Source organism: Apus apus, chromosome 6 (genome assembly GCF_020740795.1).
Source record: "Apus apus isolate bApuApu2 chromosome 6, bApuApu2.pri.cur, whole genome shotgun sequence".
In the NCBI taxonomy this organism is placed as follows: Eukaryota; Metazoa; Chordata; class Aves; order Apodiformes; family Apodidae; genus Apus; species Apus apus.
The window spans coordinates 35,873,421-35,899,864 of NC_067287.1; the positions used below are offsets into that span (position 1 = coordinate 35,873,421).

The window sequence follows — 26,444 nt, forward strand, 5'->3', positions numbered from 1 at the left end:
CTTCGTTTGAGCAAAGCTAGCAGGCCTCTGGAAAGCAAACCTGGATTGTGATTTTCAGACCAACCTGTGCTGGGGTTTACCAGGTCTCTGGGGAATGAGGAGAAACAGCAAAGTGAAGTGCAAGGTTGGGGGGGGTGGGGGGGGTGGGGTGTTATAAATGGATGAAACGCTAGATTTACAATGAGAATAGCGTAGGAGAAAAGAGAATTAGTAATCTTAGCACAAACTAAAGTCAGGAGGACAAAGATGACCTGGCTTTGGCCACAGCAAAGGCCATCAAAGCAGAGCCAAGGAAACATACAATTCTTTCCTTGACTCCCTGGTGGTTACCAGCTTGTTTTTGAAGGGCTGTGTGTGCTAAGCATGCACCACCTACACATGCAGCACTTCCATTCTTGCTCTCTAATTGGTCTAATAATGCATTTAATGATTAAGGCAATTTCTGATGTCACACATTGCATTAACCAAATCTTTCAGTTTATTTTCTTCCCCACTTCTCTCAGTTAATAAAAGGAGAGCAAAGAGGAAGGGAAAGAATCTGCCCACATTCAACACTGTTAATATTTAAACAAGCTCTGCACAGGCTTTTGAAGTTCACTCCTCCCACAACTAGGGTGACTTGATTTCATTTTTTACTGTGGCTACAGCTTGGAAACAATGTCTTTTATAGGTTTATAGGGCACTGGGACACTGGTATCCAGCTGGGTGGCTCAGAAATACCTGCAGCCCTTGCAGCTTGGCTAGCTGCAGACCCCCCTTTTTAAGCCCATCAGAGGCAGATGAGCAACCCTGTTGTCACTCATCATGTGTGTGCAAATTCAGTAGAAATACCTCCCTTGCCCTTCCCCTTCTCATATACTCCACAATTTACTTTGTAAAAAATGGATTTCCCTATTAATTTGTTGTCAATTGCTACCAGTCTTGCACCAGGACCATAAAGGAGCAGAGGACATTGTTCCATGGGCTCAGTTCAGTGAATCACTGCAACTGATGGCTGCTTAATTTGGTTGGGAAACCAGCAGCAACTGGCCTGCTAATCCAAAAATCAGTCCCTAGGGCAAAGTGTCAAGTGGGTGGCCTATAACCAGACATGTCCCACTCTGAAATTGCTCAGGAAGCACTTTTAAATCTTTGGCAAGATCCTCAGGTAGCACTGGGGCATGTGGCAAAGGCAGGACCACGTGCAGAGCAGCAGCTACCAGCCTGCAGAAGAGGATGAAGAAAAGCCCTTGAGAAGTCCCAGCCCAAGTCCCTGCACCAGTGTGCTGGCACCTGCAGAGACACAGAGCTCCCTGCATTGCTGTACATCTAGGTAAATACCCTTTATCCTGACTTCATTGTGCAGTGGTGAAATACAAGCACAGAAGAAAGCTGAAAAACAGCAAAGTGCTGCTCTTTTGTAATCTTGCTGTCTTGCTAAGGACTCTTCACTCTAAGTGATAAGACAAGATCAGCAGTGAAGGTATTCATAACTGAACCCAAACATCCATTATCTGGCTTTCAGCGACTTCCTGGGCATGGCTGTTATGTTTCCTAATACCTTTACAGAGCTAAGGCCAACTTCAACTAAAGATGCTGCTTTAAGCAATTCCATGCTAACCAAGGTTTTGCCACCAGCAGGAGTCTGTCTGACACCTCATGGCAGCTGTTAAGAAGTTTTGTCCCTGTCTACATTAACCATGTTGAGTAGCAATGTAGTTACTATGGTAAAAGACACTTCTAATTGTCAAGTGAAGACAGAACTTCACTTAGTGGTCACTAACAGAGCAGGTCCCATTCCCACTGATTGGTGTTGGAAAGGACCATCAGTGCTGTATAGCCAAGGCTTTGTTTTGCCCAATCCTTCGTGAGCATCAGCAGCTGGACCACTCACAGCATTCACTCCTGCTCCACAGCCATGGATCATTGCTTCCCTTTCCATCCCAACACCCTGCAGCAGCAACCTACCACCCCACTGCCAACCAGCAGGGCTTCCCCTGGGTGACACTCTGCTGGTGAATGCTGGCCTTAGTTTCCAAGAAGTGCCCTCCATAGACCAAGGTGTGTGCTTCAGTACTAACTGTTTTTATACAGGAGAGACCAGGAGATGGGAAACGACAGAGAGATGAAACAGCTGAGATCACTAGTAGTGGCCACACGTTCAGTCCATGGCCAGGAGAGAGGTCCCAGGCAGCAGAGATGCCCCTGCAAGCAAACAAGGCAGGCTAGGAGAGCCCCAAAGAGTAAAAAGTCACTGATATCCCCCAATGCTGAGCTGGAATAAAATTCTGCATGTGCTCTGAAATACAGCAAAAGGTAGCTAGAAGTGTGTAACAGGATAAATTTCTTTAATAAGCAGTTTAGTTGGAACATACAGCTCTCTTAAGAGTGTCGTTCTCAGACCACCAGCATCCTCCCTAGCTTGTTGGTGCAAAAACCTTCCCAAATGCTAAATGTTGCCTAAACACAAATTTAGGTGCTGAGACTGACTGCTCGTTGCCACAGCATGACTGACAGCTTACAGAATCGAGGGAGAGAATTAATGTGTTGAAAAGTGCCACAATAATCACAATATATTTACATTTTCCTGACACATTAGTCAAACATTTATCACTTCTCAAAGTGTAGCTATGATACTTTGTCTAAACTGTCATGAGTCACAATGTAATTACATGGTAATCATACGGCAATTAATTTATATGATATTCATTTGAAACAGAGAAGAATTAGGCTTGTGATAGCGTGCAAAATTAACAGGCACACCAGACAAGGAATGGAAATTAAGCCACTGGAAAAAAAAAAAGCACAACCCAAAAAACCCCCCCAAAACAAAACAAAAAACCCACACAGTAGCAAAATAAATGTTAAAATCAATGTTTAAACAAATTGCTCCAAGCTACAGGGAAAAGCTGTGAGACTAAACCCTGCAATTTTCTGTGACTGAATTTCTTTCTGAAACAACCTCACAGAAGTTTTCTTTTCTAATTTCAGTTTAACTCTTTCCATTCTTTGTAAAAGAATCATTTTAACCTTCCTGCAACATGTAGTTTAACAAGTTCCAAACTGAATTACATACGGAAAACAAGCCAACATGAGGCCAACAGGATGTTGCAAAAGACCCATGAGCTTTTCTCTGCCCCACTGAAGACTTCAGGTCTCCAGATCACTGTCAGGATTTACAACAACAGCTGCTGTGACATGCTGTGTGCCAGTGATGCTCCCAGGCTACCAGAAAACCAGTGGCAATACTGAGCTCTCCTTGCTTTAGACACCTCCAATCTCTTTTTCTAATTTATTAGTTAAGCCCAGGTCAAAGCCAGCTACCTTGGGTGCTGAGCTCTGCTCACCAAGTTAAACCCTATGGTGATGGGAAACTCTGAGAAGGACAAGGCTGGAGGGAGGCAAAGATGGCTTGGATACAATTACAATACTGTCTCTGTCCAAAACTCAGGATGATGGATGACAGAGGAGCAAAAAAGAGAAGGTAAAAACCAGGAGGGACCCACCAAAAATGAAGTTCTGAACTTGCAAATAAAATTTTGACAGTAAGAGTGTGTAAATGACCAAAAATGAAAACTGTTTCACAGAGAAGAAAAATCAGCTGTATGCGGTGAATTATTCCACTTGCAGTTTCTTTTTAAAAAGTCACCCTAATTAGTGACTTCAGCTAATCTCATTCTTATTCACAAGACAGCCTGTATTTATTTTGCAAAGAACATGTTTAACTGGAATAGCCTATTGAGGGCTTCCTAACTCATCTTCAGCAGTTGTCTTGGGAAACAGCACTGTAGTCATATTTAATACATGCACTGTGTACAGCAACTTTGATGAAAAGGGTAATAAAATTATACAACTATTGCATTAATTATACATTATACATTTTTGTTCAGTGGCCCTTAGTGCTTTTCAGAATAGCTGGGTGACCTGGAGAAAAACTGCATCACAAAGCTACCTCATTAACAGTGTGACTGGGATGCCTTGGACAAAACCCAACATTTACTTGAAAATAAACCCCATAAAGGAGGTGAGGTGGGGTACAGGGATCACACAGGCATCTGCAGGGTCATTTTCCCAGCAACCCCCTTAGCCTGCATGGGTCAGCATCTTGGAAAAGACTCTAAAACCTGCTCTGGACCCTCACCTTGGGATGCTCTTGAAGCACGTGTGGAGCTGCTGCTTTTGGTACAGCAGTTTAAGTCAACCTGGCGTGGTGCTGCTGTCATGTCACCATCCCCTTTGTCCTCACCTGCTCTCATGCAATCCCAGGGTCTGGCCCAGGAGCTAACCTGCACGGGGAAATGGGCAGCACAACATTTTGGTGGGTCCATTCACTGGGAAGCTCCCTGTGCACCTGAGATAACCTCATCCTGCAGAAATCTGTATTCTCCCTGTCAAGGCAGGTCAGGGAGTTACAAAACCCAAACTCCAGAAACCACTTGCTGATGTGGAGTCTGAAAGCATGGAGGTGCAGCCAGCATGGCAGATGTGGTGCCAGGGGTAGCACTGTCCCCACTGCTCCTGGTCGCTGGCCAGGCCACCTGCCCCTGGGCCGTCCTTGGCAAAATCACCAAATGAGCTGGTCTGAACTAAAAACCCAAACCCCTTTTTTGAGGACAGAACAGACGAATTGTGGCTAGTCTTGCCCTGGGACTCTCCAGCCACAACCAGAAGATGGTGGAGATGGCACCAGACGCCATATGGGATAAGACACTATTGAAGATGCAGAGGACTCTGTGAAACAGGATTAAGCTGGGGGGTCAAAGCCACCTTTCATATGCATTGACTTCTAACTTCTTGGTGCCTCACATGCACAAACCTGAAATGCGGCACAAACCAAGTCTGGCCGCCCACCAGTACAGAGGTGACCTGTTTCAGGCCACAGATGACAAATGACACTCGACAGCATCCCATCACTTCTTATTTATCACAGCTTCATTGCTAGCTGTCTCACTACAGAGCAACTCCCAGGATCCTACTCTGTGCTACAGGGAGGAAAATGGGTATCTCAAGCTCCTCATCCCTTTTGCTAGTGCATTTTCTATTTGTGTAGCGTAAATACACTAAAGCTTTGGCAAATAATGAAAAAATAGTAATTACCTAATGAATTGTCTGATTGCTTTGATAAATGCTCTCCAAACAGAGAAGAAAATGGAATCATAAATAATGTACTCCTCCAGTGATGGAAACAGTTTTGAATAAACTCACACATGTCTGGCAGTGCTTGCTGAGACAGCTCCAGTACATCCACAGGTACTGCTCCTTCCAGGAACCACCAACCTGAGCCTTGGAGAGCTGTTACTCCACCTGATGTAATGCCTGGAGCAAGGTGGATAAAGGACCTGAGGCAAAGGGACCTCCTGGTACAGACAGATGAGACAGTTGCACCTTATACCCATCAACCTCCATGAGTACAGCACGCACATGTTAAATTGCACTGAGTTTCTGTTTATAGACAAGCAGAGAAAGGCTTCAAATGGTTTTGCCTTCTCTAAATCCTGAAGTCCCATCTGGCTCAAGCTCAAGCACAAGAGAGAGCTGCTGTGCCCAGGCACAAGCTGGCACTCCACACATCCACCTTGTAACCTAACAGGTAACTCTCCAACATCTGAAGCCCTCTCCAAGCTCTGCAGCAGACTCATCCTCCCTTCCTTGGCACATGCCTGAGGCAGCCAAGCTTCCTTCAGCTGAACTTTGTGTTTGTTTCTTGCTGCCCTCCCTGGCTGCAAAGCTAACCCCTGGGAAGCACACGTTCAGCTTTTGCATTGGACCTGTGTGAGGTGCATATAGAGCAGGCTGAGAAAAGTGTCAGCCCATAAATTATTTATCATATTATTGAGCAGGTTTAGCTTGGATGATCAATATGAAGAAATCCCCAAATGCTCTGAAATGCTTAAGAAGGCAAAATCCTTGGATCCACCAGATCAGTATGCCTGTCTTTGCAAGGACAGGATTCTTCAGCATTTGGGGGATTTCTGGTTGGAAATAAATTATGACCTCTTCCACCTCCTGTGCTTTCTGCCACCTTCCTCCTCCATGGGCAACTTAACAGTGTCAGATCAGCCTCGCAAGGGTGGGATGCACCACACACCTTTCTGCCCAGCTCTCCAAGAGAAACAAGAAAACCTTCTGGAAGCAGAAACAAAATGTTGCATTTCCCAGGCTTACTGGAGAAGGATTCTCTATGTGTGCATCTGTATGTAAAAAACCCCTAACTTTGGAGATTTCTTTTGCACAACTCCTCAGAGCTTCACCATGCTGGCTTGCTGTGAGCCAGAAGTATTTTCAAGACTTACCAAAACTACTTCTGTTTCATTCCTGCCTCATGTGCCCAAAACAGTGTTCACAGATGACACTTGATGGAAAACACTTTAATGAACTGTAAATTCTGTCGTCTCCTCTTCTATGTCTGTTACAGGCTCCAGTTAAATATGGCAAAGAAGAGCTATTTGTACATAAACATATTATCCTTCTATGGTTAAGACCAGCCCATGTGGGAGATCAAATCCAGCTCAATTAGTGATGACAGCAATGAGAAACATACTCTATCTACCATGACCCATTGTAAATCTAAGGGAAGAGGCTCCAGCAGGGACTTAGCAATTCCTGGTCTAATTGTACATAATCAAATAACATAACAGCTCCATTTACAATAATTTCAATGAAGTTCAATGATACAAACATTTACTAATTTTATTACAACATCTGTGCTCCTTGTTTTGTTTCATTTGCTGTATTTCTTACTGAGGCAACAGCTCCTTCCACTACCATAAAAACTGGCCTGCTTTTTTATGAATAACTTGCTTCCATCAAATTTTAGCCCAGCAAAGAGAAGGCACATCTGATAAAGTGCCATGAAAAAAAAAAAATCTATCCTTATTAGGTTGGGGAAGTTTACAAAGAATATATCAGCACTGGGGGGAGGGAAATCAATTTTTGGTTGACCAAAGTAAATTGAGTATTAATCCTGAATGTGGCAAATAGCTCTGGTTGAGGAAAGGAAGGAAAAACACATGTGAAAAAATTAAGATGCTCTTAATTGTGCAGTTTGCCAGCATGTATTCTTTAAAACAAATTAAGAACTATTTTGCTTTGAGCTAAATGACAACAAATCAATTGTCAGGAAACAACACATTTTCCAGAACGTTTGTTTTGATAAGGAAAAAGAAATAATAATAATAAAAAAATTGCTTGCTTGGGTCAACCTGAAAAGACTTTTTCAATTCTTTGCCAGTGCAGTCACCAAGCTGAAGTGCTAAATAATTCCATGGCTCTGGCTTTTACAGAAGTTTGCTTCTCCTGGCCACAAACCCTTCCTTCCCACCTCCCTCACCCAGTGACTGCTGTCACTGTTAGGTGTCTCATAGATAAACCATCATCCATTGCCTTCTTTTGTCATTGCAAAAGCTTTATCATCTGCAGTGGGACAAACATGGATGAAACACCCTTTCAATGCCACTCAAAGAGCACCCACCCACCGAGCTCTGCTCCAGCTTAACAAGATTATATCACATCACAGAGATTCTGGGAAGCCACGAGCAGAGGGGCTCATGCTCATCTCTCCACCACATTTTCCCCCAAAGGTGCTGGGCTGCATAACACCACAGTGACAGCTTTCAGCTAACAGCCCCAACGGGGGACAGTCCCCCAAGGCTCTGGCACATGCACAGAGAGCTCAGTTTTAAAGCTAAAATGGCATAATTAATCCGACTTGTACTAGAGGAACAGGTTTCCCCTGTTCACTGTAAGACCTGGGTGCTGTATGGTGTATACATTTCAGCCTACAGCAGTGGTCCTCAGAGGTGCTAAAGAAAACCAGCTCTCTGGTTTAAATTTGCCATTGCTCTAATGGGTAAATTTTAGAGGTCTCCTGAGGAGGATTTAATAAATAAATAAATAGCAAGGTGGAAACCTCTGAATGAAAGCAAGAGGAATTAGAAACTTAAAGGATGAGTATGAAACTTCTTGTCCTTCTAGTATGAAAACCTCTACCAGGCACCCAGAAGAAAAGGAGGAGCACAGTTCTTGGCATAAAAGACCTCCTCCTACAGTTATCTCTACTGGCTGCACCATGCACATCTTCCACTGTCTCTCCTTATCTTGTGAAGCAAGCCAGAAAAACAAGGAGATGTTGAAGAGGAGGAAAAAAAACAACCCTGAAACTTGGAAATAATAGGTAATGAATCAGAAACCTGAGAAACAGCCTTTTTTTTCCCCTGGTAGTATTGTTCCAAGCAGTGTGGGCTTGTAGAAGTCTAATCACTTCCCATCCAGCTCATCAATCACAAGAGGGAACAGGTCCCTCACACAACAGAGTGAACTTCAAATTGGCTCCCACCAATAATAAAAGGTAGAGGAGAAGGACAATCCCTTCAGAGGATTGTTTAATAAATCTTGTCTAGACAGGGAACATAAGAGAAATGGAAAAGATTTCCTGGAAGACTGTGGCCATTCAGTTCTGTCCCGCTTACATTATTGATACACTCTTGCTGGAACTGGTACCTTACTGTGAATTTTCATAGTTGATTCTTGTTATGCAGCATAATCCAAAATTAAACATTAAACTTTAAATATTTAAGAACAGATGAAAGTAGCAGCTGAAGCAGAGGAAATTACATGCTGCACTATTCCTGCTGCGTGTGCTTACCTGGCTGCAAAAATGCCAGAGAGACACTGTTGATACTCCTCTATTTTCGACAGTTGCTAACATTTTACTGTCATTTATTCTCATTTTCTCCCTTCTTAAAAATAACACCACAGCTGCTATTCTAATAATAAACTGGCAGTGCTTACGTCCAAAAGACCTCTCAGCAGAGGACTCCTCCTGCCAGCAAACGGTGTCTAAGCTCAGTGCACACGGACGACTTGCAGAGCGGATAGTGTGTAAAAGCCACCCGGCTGCTCTCCTCGTAGTCTTAAGTTTGTCTTTCAGTATCCTGTCCTTTCCAAGGCAGGGGCCCTACTGTCAGCCGCCAGCAAAAATCCCACTCCAGCCTGTAATTTGGTGTATTTTCTGATGGCTTCCTCCTCCCTCCTCCACTTTTATCTGTCAGAAGTGCTAAAGACTCCCACACACCGTGAAGTGTTTCTGACATTCATGGCTTTTAGATCCTGGATTTCAAAGAACTGCTGAAGGTTATGTTGATTAAGCCCAAAGACGTATTTCTAGGAAGCTGTAGCTTAAATAAAAAAGGTGTTTTGCTGTCACAGTGATCAGCCAAAACCGTTACTGAACCAGAGCATATGGAAGCCAAAAGCCATCAGAGAAACATGTGATGTTCCAGACTAAGATTTGCTCTCTCCAGCAGAGATCAGATGCAGTGAGAAAGCAGAGAGAGGTATTTAGCTCAATTAAAAAATAAACAGAAAGCCTTGTATCGAGCAAGATGATGGCCAATTACTCACCAGTTAAGTGAAGGCTAAGAAAAATCATTGCCTTTTAAAAGTACTATCAGACAAGAGCCCTTTTTGTTTTGTGAGACCCCAGAGGGCCACTCCAAAACGACCCTGGAGGATGGAGCTGAAGGCGTTTATCTAAGGAAACAAGAGCAGCCTTTGCTGGGAGGTTTCCTGACACCCAACATGAAGGCCTCCTTATTTTCCTTCTGAGAAGTGCCTCTGAATCAGACACAATCCTTCTGGCAAATTAACATACAGTGAATGCTGTCTGCCACAAATCTGATAAATATTTGCATCTGCTACGAGTTCATGGTGTGATGCAGCATTAAAATTCCATGGGAGAAAAAAAAGAAAACAAAAAATACTTAAGGAGCTGTCAAGGTTTGGGCTCCTTGCAGATGCAGGGAAAGTTACAGGCAGCCGACATGGCAAAACTGCAAGTTGCTTCAACTAACAAAATTTCAGGCCTTATTAGATGTAAAAAGATGTCAGGTTTTCTTCCAGAGGTCAGAGTTAAAACCCAACACTTTAGGTACAGCAGTTCAGCAAGGGCTTTAATGAACAACTAAAACTTCAAAAGGAACAAAACAAAAAACCAGGACTGCATCTCACAATCTGAAGGCACGTTTGGAGAAAGGTGACCTTTTATGGGAGGAGCTGAGGTACAGAAATGCCATCAAAATGATTTATTTTTAAACTGAAAACCCAGGAAGATTCAAAATCATTTAAATACATAAGAATTTTATAAGTCTGGGCTACAGGCTTAGCTGGTTCTGATGTGTTTGTAAAGTGTGCACACATGAGCTTATTTGAAATGGTTCTTGTTCAGTGCTGAACTTTTCACATTTGTATCTGGGACACCAGCCCCAGGACTCAGGAGCACTGGAAGGTCTCTTGGAAAGAGCTGCTCTGTACATCCCAACACTGAGCCTTAAGAAACCACCCTTACAATGTTCTCCTTTCTCACTCGGTCTAAAGAGAGACAGAAAACTTCCAAGCACAGGTTACTCCAAATTCTGCCTGAAAAACTCCTCCCTGGGACACAAAGTTGTGCAGGCATCCACAATGGATCCACAGCAAGAGCTCTACTGTGCAAATCAAGTATCTTGTGCTGCTGTGATGGACAAGACCAAGAAACAATATCAAAATCATCAAACCAGGTGCAAAACAGAAGGATGAAAGGGCATTTTTCCTGCCTCAAACCTGTGCTGCAGGACACAACATGCCTGCCCACCTGCCCAGAAGACAGACTCTTCAAAGCCACCTCCTTGTTCCTACAGCACCCTTGTGTTTGCTCACACACATTTCCCAAGTGGCACATTTCTCATGGAAGCAAGGAAAAGTGACCAAAAGAACTGAGAGCCAAACACACAGAAAGGCACCTGTTCAGGCCAGGAACCACATGTGTTAAAACCTTTGTGTACTGAAAACATAATAGCAAGGTAAGCGAGCCATAAACCCAGTATTTCCCATGGACAGTAAGTATTTCACTCTTCCACAGGAACATCAGAGAAGCCACAAGCACAGGGAGCTGAACTCCTGCAGCAGGAAGAACTGGGGAACTTCCCCGTGTTAACTGGTATGCAATATCTGCATCACTACAACACGCTGGGTAAAAGCACACTTATTAATTACCTCTTCTACTAAATAACACCAACACCAATTGGTCAAACATCAGGATTAAAAAGCCAAGGCAAAATTGTACTTTAAGACTTGACCAAAATTTGCTTTTTGAACTCTTCCAGGCGGGTCTCCTTAGCCCTAGGCTGCTCAGCCACATGCCCACTGACACCAGCTGAATCAATCCCAAAGCAGGCAAGGGCAGGGCTGCTGCACAACATGCACACGTGTTGACGTTGGTAGAGATTTAAACGTGCTGCACCAATTCTGCCCAGGGAAACACTGGCTTGTATCCCAGAAACACCTGTAGTGATGCCATTATTGCACAATTTTAGGACTTGGCCATTTCAGCAGCACAGTCCATTTGCAAGGTGAGGGGTCTTCATTGCAAATGAAGCAAAATTTCTCAATTTCACTGGCCAGTGATATGGAATGTTTTTATCAAAAGGCTATAATAATGTCAAGAAAAGGATCGCATGAAAACACTTGCTTTAGCATGGTTGGATTCCCTTGCACACGAGACACATTGCTTCCTGACAGGCTCTAATCATACCTATTTGATTTTACATTTGATCAGTTTGACTGATTTTGGTGTCACCCGATCAGGGACACTTATAAGCAGCATGAGAAATAAATGCCCTTTTAACCACATTTTATTCTTACATATGCATTGTTCTGCTAAAATAATCCATTGCATCCTAATGAAATGAGCAGGACTAGGCACAGGAATGAATGAATCCTCAGTCCCCAGTGATGGGTATTTATGTGCAGGGATGGAGGGTCTGTAATGGAAGATCTATCATTAGTGCCCGAATCCTTTTTATCTTCATTTCACAAGGTACGAGCAAACCGAGTGTTGTTTTGGGGGTATAATTGATCTGTAGCTGAAACAAATCAGCTCTGCAGCTAAGTGAGGAGATGAAGTACTGGATAATCTGTAGTTTAAAACCAGCTGTTCTGCTGAGATCAAATGATTATTTTGGCACTGAAGTGATGAACTGACAAGGGAGAGTGTTTCAGCATCCGCCGTCATTACCGGGCACCGCTGCCGTAACCTCCGGCCACGCTGATGCCGGGCAGCGGAGCTAATTGACAGTGGGGCTGGGATCAGCTCATGGTTTGCTAAATTGACAGACCTCACCTGCCCTCAATTACCAATGTCAGCATTGTCAGGAAGCAAACGGGCAGAAGAGGCAAGGAAAGAGGATACCCAGCCACCGGTCACTAACTGTGACTGCAACAAATGCCAGCAAAACGTTTTATGTTTAGGCTGCGTGGCTGTCTCTGCTCTCTGCAGTAGTTTTAACGCAGCATAAATATTTGCAATTATTTTCCTCCTATTTCTCTCTGCTTGCACATCTCTGACAATTATTGAGAATGGAAATTCACCCCATCCCTTTCTGCAGTGCCCTTCTGTAGAGATTCCTGAAACGACTGCTTTTTAATAGGTTTCCCTATTTTAGACAAGGTACCACCTTCTCAAGAGAACACCACGTGAACAGGACAGAAACATAGGGAGGACACAGGTTTGCAGTTTCCTTTTCTTTTTCCTAAATAATCTTCTGTGCTTTCAACTACTGTCCAAATAACCTGAAGGTAGCTGAGGTTCCACAGCAGATGAAACAAACACATTCACATCACCAGGATACAGAGACCAGCTACCCCAGCAGCAGGGACATTGTGCACCGAGCTCACCAGCTCAGAGAACAGGAGGATAACCCACCTGCAGAGTGCACTTCCTTTCATCTCAAAATGCACCAGACTGCACTGAAATTAAAATAGGTATTTAAAAACTGGCAGTAAACTCTAAGACCTATTAGGTCAGGTTTTCCACATCCATATCAAAGCAAGACATCTCCTTACAACTGATATATTTTCTTCTAGTTGATCACTCAGCGGGTCTGAAAGGAATCCAGTACCATCATCTGCTTCCAAGAGAGGTTAATGCACACTTATGCAGAAACAGCCCTTAATTCCCTGATAGTCATTATGGATTTTCCTTCCTTAGGCCTTCACTCTGCTCTGTGCTTTTGAAGGATGAACTGTCATTATCACTGCCGAGGTATGTATTACATGGGGTTGATGTTTTTGATTTACAGCAGCGATATGACATGTACCTCACCACCCCTTTCATTCTTCCCAGCCCTTCAGCCCTTTCTGGAAGGGAAGCTGGTGAGTATGGAGTTGGAGAAGCCTCCTTTCACATCCAAGGCAGAAGCAGTCCCTCTGTGTGTAAACCAGCCATGCTGGTAATGAAAAGCGTTTAAAGAAATGATGTTCCACATCTCAAGCTTCCCCAACTGGAGGCAACAATATACCTGCAGGTAGCCATGGGTGGTGGTGGGTTACCTTGATGGTGTTTTGTGGGTTGTCCCCTACAGCAAAACAACAGATACTTTCACCATCACCATGATTATCCAGAATTATAAAACCATTTATAATGTTTTTACAGCTACTTTGCTGGCACTCAGGATCTGAAACAATCCAAAAATATCAGAAATCAGAATGAGTGATGACATCAGGCTCCAGCAACCTTTCAAGCTCTTGGACCACTCCATCCTATTCAATCCTTCAAACCAAATGGCATTTACTCTGAGGGTCTCACCTCCATCTTGGGCTTATTAAGGTTGTTTTCTTAAAGCGTGAGCATAACATTTCTTATGAAATGTACTTTTGGTACAATCTCTTTCCAGTGAGCAACATTAAGCCAGCACTGTTCTTTTGCCTGCACAAAAAAGAGCAGGTTTGTCAAAGTCGACATGATATTTCTACCTTGCCTTTTGACATTTCCAAGCTTATTATATTCAGACAGTACTTCAAAGCACTTCATTCTTCCTCTCTGGTAGGACTAATCACAACCAAAAGGGGAAAAGAAACACCATGTGCTATTCAATCCAGCATGCAGACACGATTACCCTCCTATTTAACTTCAAACACGAGTACTAGAAGTCAGTGCACTTAACCACCTGCAGAAGTACTACCTTGAACGAGGTCCTTGTTGCTTTAACCAAAACCTTTCAACTCCATCTTTCCATGATGATGTTTGACATTGGAAGCGTCTCACCTGCATAGCCAGTGGTACTTGATTTCACACCCTGTAGGATTCATCATTCAGAGCCAGCACGTGGCTAACAGAGATGTCCCTGCTGGCTGCTTGGTGGGTTGAGGAAACCCAGCCTTAGTCCCAAAAAGACACATCCATTCTCACCCCCTGGCCAGCTCCAGTCTCCCTGGTTCCTCAGACCTGCCCTACACAGCGCAGCAGATTTTGCTAAGACACATCCTAGTGAATTGCTCCCTTGACATTTTTGAGGTGGACACTCAGGAAGGCTAACTTCTCTCTCCATCCTGGCCTTCCTGAGCACCTATGGAGGATATCTGCATACTGGCCCAGTGCTGGTACCAGGTTTGGAGTGGGAGTGTTGCTGTTGCTGCAAGCTGCACAATTGTGCTGACATTTCCAAAGTGTAAAAGCCCTCCAGCAGGCATCTACAGAGGAAACCTTTAGAACTGATCCAGTTTAGCACAAAACCTGTTGGCTAAGCCTCCATCCATCCCTCTGCTCCTCCACCCCTTGACACAGATTACAGCAGAAAGACTTCCCTTTCATACAGATTTTAGCAGCATTTCAAGCTCATTGATCTAGGACTCTGAGTTAGTGTATTACAAAGCAAGATTATTCAGTGCTCTGGCAGTTGGTTTGTTTAATCTCATTTTATTCCATAGTAAAATGGGATTGGAAGGAGGGAGGGCTAGAGGAAAAATTGTCCATGTATTGGCTAAATTCCCAGGTAAACATAAAAATTTCAATCAAGGGAAAGTATGAAATACTTCCACTGGGCACAGGCTGCTGTATCACAAATGCATATGTATCTACATGACTATCTGTACGTCACATGTGCCCCCCCCCAGCTTCAATCTCTGTCCCACAAAAAGATTTGAGAGGGTAGGTAGAAAATGAGGAGAGTAAATAAGCTTTAGTGACACCCAAGCAAAGTTTGTCAGTGAGCAATGTGAAACTGGAGTTTCTGTCATCTCCTAGTTAGGGTTAAGACTAGGCTTGAAAACTCATTACATGCGTGTTTTGCATCAAATTAACCTTTCTTTCTACACTTGGAAGAGAAATACTCATCTGCTTTATAACCTAATAAATCTATTTATAATTTAAAAGCATTTTCAACTAGGCTTTTTTTCCTGTTGGTTAGTCTAACTTTACTCCCTTGTTTGCTTTAGTCCAGCTGCAATTAGGCCAGTGTTTCCAATCGCATCAGTAGGGGAGAGGTTTACATTTACAAGAGTAAGATCATTAACAGCAGAAGGTGGTTGAGAGGGAAGGCATAATTGCTTTCACTCACCTGGAGGGAAGATCTGCCTCTGAGAGAAACAGCACCTAATTAAGAAGGTTTGCACTGTTTTATTTTTAATAATGTTCTCCCTCTTCTACCAGTGTTTTTATAGTACCCATGGCATTAGCTTCAGGGTGCTGGCTCAGCCATACCTACTTTGCAGACATGCAGGAGCTGAAAGTGTCAAACCCCTGCATGGACAGAGAGAAGGAAGAGTACGAGGAGACACTAAGCAATATGAAAAGAAACAAATTAATAGTCTGTATTTAATTTAATCTAAAAGGCCTAGACACAGCCATACATTGCAACAGTTGTTTTTGTTTACATTAAGAGTTCAACTCCTCATCTCTATTTTTGTCAGTGGCTAAGCTCCTGGCTGCCAGGACCAGTTGGAGAGCACAACCAGTTTGTCAGACACTTGGCTGGTGGTGCACAGGCAAAGGCAGATCATACAGCAGACTAATAGGGTGACAGTCCTGGCCCAGGCACTAACCTGCACTGACATGGGGCAGAGCCTATCAGGTTTCCCTGCACCCTGAAGATCAAAGGCAGACATTGCCAGAGTCGTCAGGTGCTTCCACCAACACACATTGAACACAAAGGGAATGGCTGGGGAACCAAGATCTGTGCAAGAAAAGAGGAGAAGGAGAAAGAGGAAAAAGGTCTTCCTGGCTGTTGGTGTTGCTACATGATCAAAGTGCAGGAATGCCTCTACTTTGCAGACTACTCAACAGCTTAAGTAAAGACGACCCAGGCTTGTCCATGACATTCCCGGGGTCATGGCAGACTTTTCCAGCTCCTCCAAATGCTTTACACCCTACCATTGACATCCTCCATGCACTACCCAGGCTTGTTGCTGCCAGCTGGCACCCATCCACTACATTACCTCTGCCAAACCTGGAAAGTCCTCCACCTGGAGCAGTACACCCCATCATCCTGGGAATATTTCTGGGACTAGGACCTCTTGCACTTCATCAGCTCCCAGCAAAGGGCTGCACAGGGAGTGGCAATACTGTTGAATATCAAACATCACTTGCAGCCTTGGCTGGCACCCCCTCTCAAGGGGGAACACTCCTACACTGTGCATCCTATGCCCACCTGGGCTTCCAGGCACCTCCACAGCACCCAGAAGCCACTGGGAAGGGCTCACAAGGCTCAGCAGGGACCAGCAAGACAGGCAAACCATCACCTCAAGGACCACCCGTGCAGGTCCTGGGCATGGGGGAGCTGCCTCACATCACCTCCCCAGTGCTCTGCTCTGCCAAATGAAGGGCAGCTCTGCAGCAGCCCTGCAAACTGGACAGTGAGTGAGAAGGATATTACTGAGCTCAAGCACGTGTGTTGAGTCTGGGTTATTCTGAATAATTTAAGTCAGGCTTCTTTTATCTCTCTTCTGGTCTGGACTTGCTACCGCTGCCATGTACGTGAATCAGACAGGCTTCCCAGGCAGCTGGAGGTGGGATGCCTCCCGTACAATGGGAGCTTAAAGGAAAATGCTACAAGACAATTTAAAGGGACTCTTTAAACCTCCTGGACTTCCCATCTTTACCTTTCATGTCCACAGGTGGCGCAGCTGAAGGATGCCCTCATCAACTGGAGGGGACACAGGCAGAGGCTGCAGGAGAGCTGGGGAAGCTCTCGGCCACTGCCAACACAATGAAGGGGAAATGAACCCCCAGTCTGGGATACACACCACACTCTCCCAGAGTCCTAGTGGGGGAACCTCTCCAAACTGCTCCTACATGGGTATGATTGTGTCAGTGAAGGGCCTGTTGACACCACCTGCCCCACACAGACAACAGTGCCTGTTTTACACAGCAAACCCATCCCAGGGATGTGGTCACCAGGAGAGTAGCTGCTCATGCCTCCAGTGGTCTGGCAGCACTTTTGAGAGCAGCCCCGTGGCAGATGGGACATGATGAGCAGCTCAGTACCACCCCCAGCAGGCCCAGGCTCCCCTGGAAAAGGCCGTCACCAGTAGCCCTTCACCGCTACAACCTCCCCAAAAAACTGCTTCCTGGGGTGTCACGCGCAGACACAACAGGCTGTTTTGCTGCCCATCCCTGTACCACAACAGGAGCCTGCACTTCTGCAGCACACCAGTTGCCTCCTAAACACAAATGGTGATTTCAAATTACAACTTTCATACGATGCCACCAAAAGTAACTGCTAAATTAATGGGGCCATAACTAATGTACGTATCATAGAACATGCTGAGTTGGAAGGAACCCATCAGGATCATCGAGTCCAACTCCTGTCCTTGTGTAGGGCAGCCCTAGAATCACCCCATGTGCCTGAGAGCATCATCCAAATGCTTATTGAACTCAAACAGGTTGGTGCTGTGACCACTTCCCCGGGGAGCTTGTTCCAGTGCTCAACCACCCTCTGGGTGAAAAACCTTTTCCTGGTTAAGGCTTGGCAAACCCAGCTGAAGGACTAACCGTTTATTAAATTTCTTCTATGTTTGTTTTACAGAAGCTAAAAATTTAATTCCATCAGAAGAGCACTGGCTTGCACAGCCTTGAAGTTTCTCTCAGCCAAAAGCAAAGCCCAAACTCCACAGCAGACCTGATCTGGGCTGCTTGCTGGTAATGAAGGGACACAAAGGGAAAAGTGAGGTTGCACTAGTGGGTTTTTTGGTTTATTTTGGGGTTGGGAGGTTGGTGTTGTGTACAGACCAGAAAGCATCCTCCTAGCCCAGTTATTCTGCCTGTTGCAATGCCCCAGACAGCTATAAAAATAAAAGAATAGGGCTGGGAGGAGTATAAAAACCAAGTCAAAATTTGGCTGTGGGGAGCTAGTAAAAGCATTTGCTGCTCGGAGAGATGAAGCTGCCAGGTTTGTAAAAAAGTGTTAAAAAAAGGCTGTGGCAGAGCTGGACAGAAATAGCTGCATGGCAAGTCAGACCACTGTGGCAGGGGGAGATGGAAGGTGGGGAGAGGGCTTGGGGTCCCTCCTCAATGCTCCTCAGCTCCCCTGAAGTCTGGTGGGAGGGACCAGCCACCACAGTACAGGGAGGCTGCCAGCAACCCTCGATTATTTGTGTCCCCAGTTAGGCAAGTGCGACCAGAGACAGGGGGGAAATGTTAGCAGAAGGTGGAGAGGGAGGCAGATGGGAGGCTGGCACCACACAGGCAGCATTTTTGGGGAGAACAGAAGGGGAGGAGTGAGCAAGGTCTCCATGCTGCCCTGCTGCATCTAGCAGATAAGAAGCACCAGCAGCAGTGAAAGGCTTACTCCAAAAAGGCCTTGGGAAAGGCATGAATTGAGCAGTGGTGGGGTCAGGATGGAGCTGGGTAAGATTATGTTTGGAACTGTGTGGCAGGTAATAGTCATCTTCAATAGCAGGGACCAGGCCCAAACTATCCCTCAAGGACGAGATGTCTCACACATGCTTTCTGCAGTTAGTCTCTGTTCCCTTTCCACATCCCTCTCCCTTTTTGCTCAGCTGGGATCTTACTGAAGCCTGTCAGTTGGGAATTCAGATCCCGTCTTGCTGCAGAAGAGGATGCAGAGCTGTGCTGCCAGGCCATCAGGAGCTGTACCCATGAAAATGGACAAGGGAATACCCTCCTGTCTCTGCTCCCCTTCCCAACACATCTGTTCAGACTGCAAGCTCTTTCTGCACCCACATCTCCACTGAGCTCTGCCACTGGAGCTTTCAGAAGGGACTGCTTAGACTCATTTTGCTATAAAGACCAAAAAGGTTTTAAAAAATAGATTATTTTTTTTTTTTTTTAACCAGAAGCAGCTCAAATCCCTATGGGCCAGGCAGCATGGTTTGCAACTAACTCTTCCCACGGTTGCTCTGGAAGTCCTCCCCACTCAAAAGGGTCTGTCTGACCCTGTCTTCCTCCAAGGCAATAACACAACCAGAAGCAAAATCACATAACCCCCAAATTCTATCTGCTACAAAGCCTAAATATGGGTGTAAGGGAAGCGTTAGGCATGGCGTGGTGCAGGTTTTCAACAAGCAGGCAGCTGTCTGTGCTGACAAAGGGAAGATGGAGCTGTATGTCTTTGCAGTAACTGCAGCAACTATCAAATGCCCACCATGAAACACCCACCCTGGCCCTTGGCAGGCAGAGCTGCCAATGGAGTTGGGGCTGAGGGAGCTGCAGAGGCATTAGAGAGGTAAATGAAAAAAGAACTTGCAAAGTGGGGGCAGATCATTTTTAAAGGCTGTTGACCGCTGTTAGAAATCAGTTCCATAATCATTTGAGAGTTATTGCAGGAAACAGCACAGGACTTTGGTCATGTGTTCAACAATAAATAATCTGAATTGGTTAAATAAAATCCAAGCACAAGAAGACAATTTACTGACTGTGAACTGCTAAAAGCCTGGAGGTTAGTCAAAGATAACTCTCGGTTACCAAAAGTGTTAAACAGAACAAGAGTGCTTGCAGAAGATGGTTTTGTGGTATACTAATTGTGTATTTCATATTGAAAATTGAATAGAGTTGTTAGTAAGAAATAAGAACTGTCCACAACTGAAACTATCAGCTTTGCCAAGCAAAACCAAAACAAGTTGTTGCTTCTGAAACCAAACAGTGATCTGGTTGCAATATGAACCAGTGCATGATAGGAGCTTTTCTCAAGATTCTTCCTGAGATCCAAGCCAGGGAAATAGATCTCAGGTCCAGCCTTGACAAGACCCAGGACACACACCAGCTTAACCAGCTTATCTAGTTTCACGGAACAAGTCCCAGCACTAAAACCCTGCCTGTGCCATTAATTGAAGGATGCTGGTGGGTTAGAAAGCAGGGAGAGATGGAGCCTGACCTCTTCCAACTGTCACTGCCAACCTGCTGGGTGAGCCTGGACATGTGACAGGGGCAAGGGAGCTCTCAGGGTCTGTATTCCACCCAATTATTGGTCCTGCCCAGTTCAATCACACTCTTGGAAACAGTAAGTGCCTTTCCCTGCTGCAGCCTATTCCAGTGGAGATGCTGCCTTGGCCACAACAGGAGGTACAACTCCAGCAGCAATGCCCTACATTCATCTAAGCCTCATTCCATTGCTAAAGCTTGTAATGGTGGGACTCCAGCAACTGAATTACCTGTGTACATTTTCTGTGGGTAGGTTAAGCCTCGCAAGAATAACGGAGAGAACCAGGTATTAGCCTCCAGTAGAAACATGTGGCTTTTCTCAGCACTCAGGCTTAGAGACATTTTTTACTCCTTCCCTCTGCCAGGATTCCCATTGCAGCCACAGTGCAGTGAAGCACTGAGCAGCAGGAGCAGAGCTGATGAAGCTGGAAGGTAGCACGTGCAGAGGACAACTGCACATCACAACTGTTCACCCTTGTTTTGGGACCTCACAGGCAAGCAATGCCAAGACTCCACTACAAAAATAAAACACACAAAACTAAACCAGCAGAGTGCTACTTCTGTTCTGCCCACATACCTAAATGACAGGAAAAACCAGTAGTGTATGCAATCCCTTCTTACATGAATGAGGCTTTTCCTGACCTCAAAGTTTTGCTCTTGGCTGGCAGGTCTGGAAGTTGAAGTGGTTGAACACTTCATTCAGGTGACAGGCAGCCCTTTTTAGTCTTAATCAGCAGACATCCAGAGAGCTAACTCATAGACATAAAAGCAAATTTACTTAGGGAATAAATGTCTAAATAAGTATGAGAGATGGGATGCTGATCTTTTCATGTTCCTCTGCAGGGTAAATAAAATTATGGTGGTTTTTTTCACTTCAATTCATTTATAATATTCTTCTATTATTGCATGATAAAAAAGCTCAGCATGCCTAGCTTGCTAGGTCTTCCCTCTGTCCTGAAGTGAGAGGGAGCTAAGTGGCAGGTGGGCACACAAAGCCATGGCACTCATGAGCTGGATGTACAGATAACCCAGGGGGACATCAACTGCCCACCTGAAGTTCCTTTGGCGGAGAAAGAGGGCATTACAATAGAGACTATGAAAAAATGGAGCAGGCTTGAGAACCATCATCTTACATGAGGAGTTCACCATATTTAAGTCTGAGAGAGACAAATAGCCGTTCTTTTAGTGATCTCCCATCTGCCACCTTCCTTTGGCCACTGAAAAAATTCTTAAACTGCTAAAACAAGTAGCACTGCCTAAGTAATGAATGTCAAATTATCAGCATAAATGTTCCAACAGTTAGTTATTTATTTGACTCACCAATAACATGTTCTCCTCTGCTTGATGTTCTACTTTAATGACTGTCATTTATCATATTAACTAGACTTGCAGTTTGCTGGGTTTTGTTTCAAGTTCTGCTTTTTACTAAGACAGATGCAAGAGGACAGTCTCAGGTAAGAGAAGTAATAAAAGTAATAAAAAAAAGCAATAGTAACTGTGAACACAAGTGAACAAGCCACCTTCATTTACAACACAAGGCCCTCTTTTCCTCCTCTCATTTGCTGATTTTACTGCCCACCTTCCACCAATATTTTACTCTGCTGATATCAGCTCTCCACAAGGAACGTCAATGCCCTGATTTCCAAATAATTTGCTTTCCCTATCTACCAGCAGGCACTGTAAGAAGGAAGAAAGCAAAAGCAGGAGAACCATATGTGATGAATTCAAGCCTTGCACAAGGGCCCACTCAGGAGCTTCAGGAGGCATCTGAAACTCCAGGGATGCCTGAATCAGTGCAGGGATCCTGCCCACACAGGATGTATACATCTGCTGCCTAACGGTGGGAAACCAGTTGGGCCAACTGCACCAGGGCTACATCTCTTCCAGAGCACAGGCATGTGTTTTCTCCCCTGTCACAACTGTGAAATGTATAGATAGCATTTACTTCTTAGGCATTTGACACTCATATTAACAGGCAACCTGTTAGCCTGAGTGCAATTAGCACCCCAAACTTTACTCCAGAAGTATCTGGTAGGTGAATTATGCTTGCAGATCTTCTAGCAGCCTGGTTTACGCTTTGAGTAAATATAGGTCAGCGTGTAAAGTGGAAATCTTGTGAAATCCCCAAGAAATGTAATATGAAGGAAAGCTAGACACGGTGTTGGAGAATCTGCTCTGCCTTTGCTAGAACCCATGATGGAAAGCTCACATTTTTACAAACTGAAATTGAGCACTAGGTTCACCCGAGACCCAGCAAACCAACGCAACGTGCCAGGGCTGACTCCTGCTGCCGGATCTAAACCTGCCACTCCCCCCACGTGCTTCTCACAAACATGCCAGTTAGACACATCTTGAAAAATGACATTAGCATTTTGCAGAAATACATGCAAGCAATACTGTATGATCAGAGTGGTGTAAACCTCTGCTTGTGTCACAGCTTGACTGCTTTTGTTGGAGAGAATGACCAGCAGAGCCTGCCACCACACTGCCACAAGCAGCCCGTTCTACTGCGGCCCTCACCACCAGTTTCTTCCATGCTGCAGCCACCTCGTCTGCAGCACCCTCACTTGCCCACCTGAATCACTCCTCTAAGTGGATATTTCTTTAAACAATCAATTTTGAACACCAAATAATGATGGGTTTATAGTCTTCAAACCCAGCACTCACCTTTCTATCCTTGGGGTTGCTGGCATGTTAGCAGAGAACACAAACCACACCGATACATTCTTCCACAAACCCAAAGGCCAGAAGCTTGATATTTACTCAAAATTTGAAGTAAGGAAGGCTAAGGGAGTACACAACTCTGGCTCCATGGTGGCAGGATAGCCTTCATCTATCACAGACATCCTCTGGATGCTGGAGATTCAATTAGGCTCATAACTCCAGTCATGTACACCAAAAGGGTTTTACGTTCATTCAACAACCCTCTTTTCTTTTTCTTAAATGCTCCACAAACATTGCCCAGAGTTCTTTCCTTGTTTAATCCATCCATCAGCCCATATATAGCATTTTTTTAAAATTAAGCTTTTCCAAGCTTCTAGTGCTTATCTGCACAATTCTCTGACTTTGCTAAACTCTACCTCACCTGCTCCATACCTTCTGACAACACACAGGGATGGAGTCACTGTCCCCTTTCTATGCAGTGACATGGCTTTCTCCCCCCAGTCCTGGATACATCTAAACGTCACATCCTCAGAGAACCTGTCACAGCAATAACACTGCTCCTGTTCTCTGCACATCTGTGACCTTTTATTATCCTCTTTATATTGCAGTGGAGCTGGTGGGAAAGAGACCTGCCCTTCTCCAGCCCAGCACCTCCTCCTCTAAACACAGAAGACAGAGGGAAGGGAAAACTCAGATTGCTTACCCGCAGGAAGGAGAGGTCTCGGTTGTGCTCAATGCTGGTGATCTCCAGGTTGCCCATAACTACCTCACAGTTCTCATAGTACTTGCGCAGGGCCCGGTACTGCTGCTCCAGGTCAGAGAGGGAGCTCAGCTTGTTCTCAGTCCCAGCACACACTGCAAGAAACCACAGGACAAACAACTGGGATGAGTGTGGAAGAGGGGCACAGGAGGGAAATCAAGTTTGTATGCAGAGATACAGGTCATTGTAACAAAAATCCTGACTTATTCACAGGATTGATTCCTGAAAAAAACCCAACAAACTCTAGTGCAAGTTATTTGTGTATCAGTAGTGGAGACAGGAAGATTAAAATATGGTCCATGATCATCTCAGCAATTGAAACGTATCTCCCCAAGTGGGATGAAGTGTTGCTATTTTCCATCAAATGCAGAAAGGCTGAAAATGCAGAAATTTGGGAAAAATGCAAAAGTGGTCGATGCCAGCACCTGAAGGGCCAAACCCAGGATTCAGCGACATCCCTTCTAGCTCTGCCAGTGACAGAATCAGACATTGAACAGAGATGAGTTAACCACAGACTAAGGACAGAAGGCTGGAGAGACCCCACATATCCAGTCTGACCTTGGCAATCCAGCACTCTCCTTATTCAGCTGATGCTCAGAAGGGTTTGTTGCACAAGCCAGGAGCAACCTGACCCGAAGGCTTATACCCAACATAGTTATACCTATCACCTTCCTTAAGAACTCAGCTCTTCCCAAGCTTTATGCAACTAGGAGAAAGACAACAGCAAAAAACCACACATTATCTTTCCACAAGTCACTGGACCGGCTGTACAGCGGAGATGTGCCTGGTGAGTTAGGAAACACCAACCTAACACTTGGCTTCATAAGATAAACTTTAATGTTATACTACTCTCTTCTATATGTTGAAGTCTGCTTCAGAGCTACTGCAGAAACACAGCTCTGCTCACTCTATTAGCTTGTGGTGCATCAAACAATAACAAAAGAAAAGAACGCAGGAAAGAAACACAGAAGCAGCATTTTGCAACACCAGTTTTCCACACGGTGTTCAGACTGCCAGGACAGCATTGCTGCTTAAATGGTCAAGCGTGGGGTTGGCCTTTTTTTTCCATCCACTTACTTTTCCTGATTACCAACAGCTTGTGGGTTGTTCTTACCTGCGAGCAAATTAATATGAATATATCCAAAACTTTGGTAATGGGCATTATATCATGCAAAACAGGAGGCAGACTAGAATAGCATTTCTGGAGCCATTCCCGTTCCTGGATTAGATCAATACAAACAAAACTCTCCATGACTGGAGGCATAATCAGGAAAATTGGCTAAAATGTGCTCTTTTGAATGATGTGGGTCTTTTTTATAAATATCAAAAGTAATTAGGTTTTTGAGTACTACTGTTATTGCCTGTTTATTTACTACATCCTGCCCCCACATTTTTAACAGAAATGGGAGGAATTCTCATCTCTGCTCTCTGCTGGGGTCTGTCTGCTGCAGAGCAACCTGCTCTTGGCACCAAATGATTTGAGCTTCAAACAGTCATTGGCCAAAGGCTTCGGGTGGCAGCCAGAAACCCACACACTGCTCAAAGTTTTCTCCCAAGGAAACTCTTTCTGCCCTAAAAACGGCAGCAGAAATCTGTTCCTTCTGAACCATAACTCCCCGCTGAGGAGGAACAGCAGGGACTGGCTTCACTACAGGCCGGTTCATGGGATGAAGGTTGTGTCAGATAATTTTCAGGTTTTGTTTTTCCAGTGGCTAAAGACCACTGGGCCAAAGCTGAACAGGCACTAGAGAGGACTGTTTTTCCAAATACACTTTTGGTCTAGATACCAAAGGAAACATTATAATGGATGTAGCTGTTCACCTAGATACCAAAGAAAATATTACAGTTACGTAGCTACTTCTTTCTATGACCTGGTAAAAGAAACTGTAAAAGTCCTTGTTAAGTTTAAAAACTTGAAATATTTGAAATGTATTCATTACACTGTACTGCTGGAAAACAAAACTGCTTGGTTTGCTTGGGTTTTAAAACAAAAACTACCACTACAGACGTTTTCGTTCGGAAAGTTTTCTCAAAAAAGCTTACTGCTTAGAGTAAAACACATCTCAAGGTTTTATTTATAATATTTTCAATAGCCATTTTTGGGGATTCCCCAGATGGAAAGACATGGTCCCACTGGGACCTGATGTAGCTCTGCTGGACTGGGAATACCTGAAAGGATTAACCACTGCTGCTAGGGGATAGCACATCTTTCTTTGTGAAATGTGTATTTAAAGTTTTATTCAGAACAACCTGGAGATCTGCTGTACAGTCATCTCCATCCTTCAGGGAGACTCATGCCTGCCCCTGCCAGAAGGCTTCTAAAAACGTTTGCTACCAATTACAAAATCAGTTTATTTGTTTCTTCCTTAATCACAGCAGCATCTGTAACAAGAAGATTGACTGTTTCCAGCCGATTAAGTATTATTCTGTCTTAAGGCTCCTGAGGACTAATAAATAATTTCTGTTCCATTTCGCAATCGCTGCTAAGGATCAAAATAGCTCAAAAAACAATCCCAGCAGCTCAGCTAATAAAGCTATATACTGCAACACTGGTATTTCATGTTGCACACCCATTAAACCTTTCCTGAAAGCTAATGTAGCCATTTGTTGCTGTGAGGAGGCAGAACACCTGGAGCCTGCTCTTACAAGAGGATTCAACGGGGGGAAGCCGGCCCAGATGTAAGCTGGGACTGCAGGTTTTCGTTGAGTAAGATTAATTTTGTACAATCAAACCATTACACAGTTAACGACTCCCAGCTTTTTGATATTGCTATGCAAATCCATTATTTCAGGTGAATGAAATCTTAAAAGTAAATTTAGAAAAAAATGACGTTGAGCCTTTAAATTGAT

The 26,444-nt window shown here is 44.5% G+C and overlaps 1 protein-coding gene across 2 annotated transcripts in view; it reads right to left on the reverse strand.

Moving 5' to 3' along the window:
- ERBB4 (erb-b2 receptor tyrosine kinase 4) overlaps window positions 1-26,444 on the reverse strand; it is a 599,354-nt gene that overhangs the window by 341,710 nt on the left and 231,200 nt on the right. For both annotated transcript variants that reach the window (XM_051623560.1, XM_051623561.1), the window contains exon 2: window positions 23,538-23,689. In XM_051623560.1, the coding sequence (XP_051479520.1) occupies window positions 23,538-23,689 (152 nt within the window). The remainder of the gene's footprint in view (window positions 1-23,537; window positions 23,690-26,444) is intronic.